The 1,481-nt window shown below is 38.6% G+C and overlaps 1 protein-coding gene across 1 annotated transcript in view; it reads left to right on the top strand.

Moving 5' to 3' along the window:
* Positions 1 to 820: 820 nt before the first annotated feature.
* Positions 821 to 1,481, top strand: part of SARC_05486 (hypothetical protein) — a 4,011-nt gene continuing 3,350 nt past the window's right edge. The window contains exon 1 of the mRNA XM_014300646.1: positions 821 to 1,318. Coding sequence (XP_014156121.1) covers positions 866 to 1,318 — 453 coding nt within the window. The 5' untranslated portion in view covers positions 821 to 865. The remainder of the gene's footprint in view (positions 1,319 to 1,481) is intronic.

Here is a 1,481-nt window from a genome sequence, read left to right as displayed (position 1 = left end):
ATATATATATATAATTTTCCAACTATCCTTATATGCACTTATTCGCCTCCTGAATGTTATGAGCGAAGTTCTTTCAAATACACGGCAGCTGGTCACATTTCTGTATAAAATTTTCTATTCAACTTTATTCTAACAGGAACTGGAACCGGAACGTTACCGAACAGCTTAGAGCATAGAGATGACCATCAGGAGACCGATAAAAGCTCTGTTACAGACTTCGGACGAAAAAATGGGGAAGATGATGAAGCGGGCATGATGGATGCACTCGTTATGCTCGATATAGAAAATGAATGTTTAAGGAATGAACTAGTCAACTTACGGGCTAAGCTGGAGCGAAACGAGTGCAATTGCAGCGCTGGCCGCGTTTAGTATAATTAGTATAGGGGATAAAAGAATCATAGCGACACAATGTTGTGCCTCAAGGTTCCCAGAGTCCCGAATCACGAGTCACGCCTTTCAAGTTCAGTGTTATTTATCATGGTGGTATTCAGGTATTGGAAGATATTTCTAACCTCAACCTGTTTCCCGTTTTACTTTTATAAATCGAATAATAAATATACGTTTACGTTCAGCTTTTATTCCATGTACGGTCCACTCACACAGTGCTCTCTCTCCAGGAGGCTCAGAGCTCATGCATTGAGTTAGCCAATGGGGTACGTATGTATGAAAAAATAATAATTTACGTCATAGCCATTAGAACACGTCATACTTTATTGGATTCGTATACGTACATATTTAGTAAATTGGAAACGTGCACCAAGTCGCCAAGTCAAGTGATAAACGTGAACTGCCTATGCCTTTACTCTTAATTACGAAGTTCATCAAACTAGTTCAGCCCATAGTTTAACAAATAGACCAAGCGAAGATGCGGATATTAACGACTGTCATTAGAGTGTCCTCCGCGGTACGTCCGCTTCAAATTGCAGGGAATAGATGTTTGAAAGTTGTCAATCCGTTACAACGCTGCAGGATGCTGCACAGTTTTCTTGATTATTCTGACAATAGACGGACTATTGATAGGAAACCTGAACCCGTACTACTTGCGAGATGTTTAAGTTATAATTCTAGAATAACACGCACGATCGATAGTCCTCAATCAAGTAATAGCTCAACTTTAAGTTACTTGGGAACCGCAGCGGCTCAAGACACTCGATGTCTTCGCATCGATAAACTCTTCGCGTCCAGCACTACCAACAATAACGAACATAAAGAAAAAGATACAAAAAGGAAGAAGACTGATCGGATGAAGCCGTCCATCATCCGCCAGCCCATCCAATGGTCTATGTACATGTTACAAGAGGGCCCAAGAATACTTAAGGTATCAGGCCCAGTACATGTGTATGGATATATTTTTTTATGTGTTATGTGTGTTGTTGTATATGTGAGTATCTTTGTATTGACGTATTTATATATGCACCTACATATATATATATATATATATATATATATGTATGTATATATATTATATATGTATATATATA

This window comes from Sphaeroforma arctica (assembly GCF_001186125.1).
Source record: "Sphaeroforma arctica JP610 unplaced genomic scaffold supercont1.352, whole genome shotgun sequence".
NCBI classification, from domain to species: domain Eukaryota; class Ichthyosporea; order Ichthyophonida; genus Sphaeroforma; species Sphaeroforma arctica.
The sequence above is the reverse complement of the archived record's forward strand: the minus strand, read 5'-3'. Positions and strand labels throughout refer to the sequence as shown.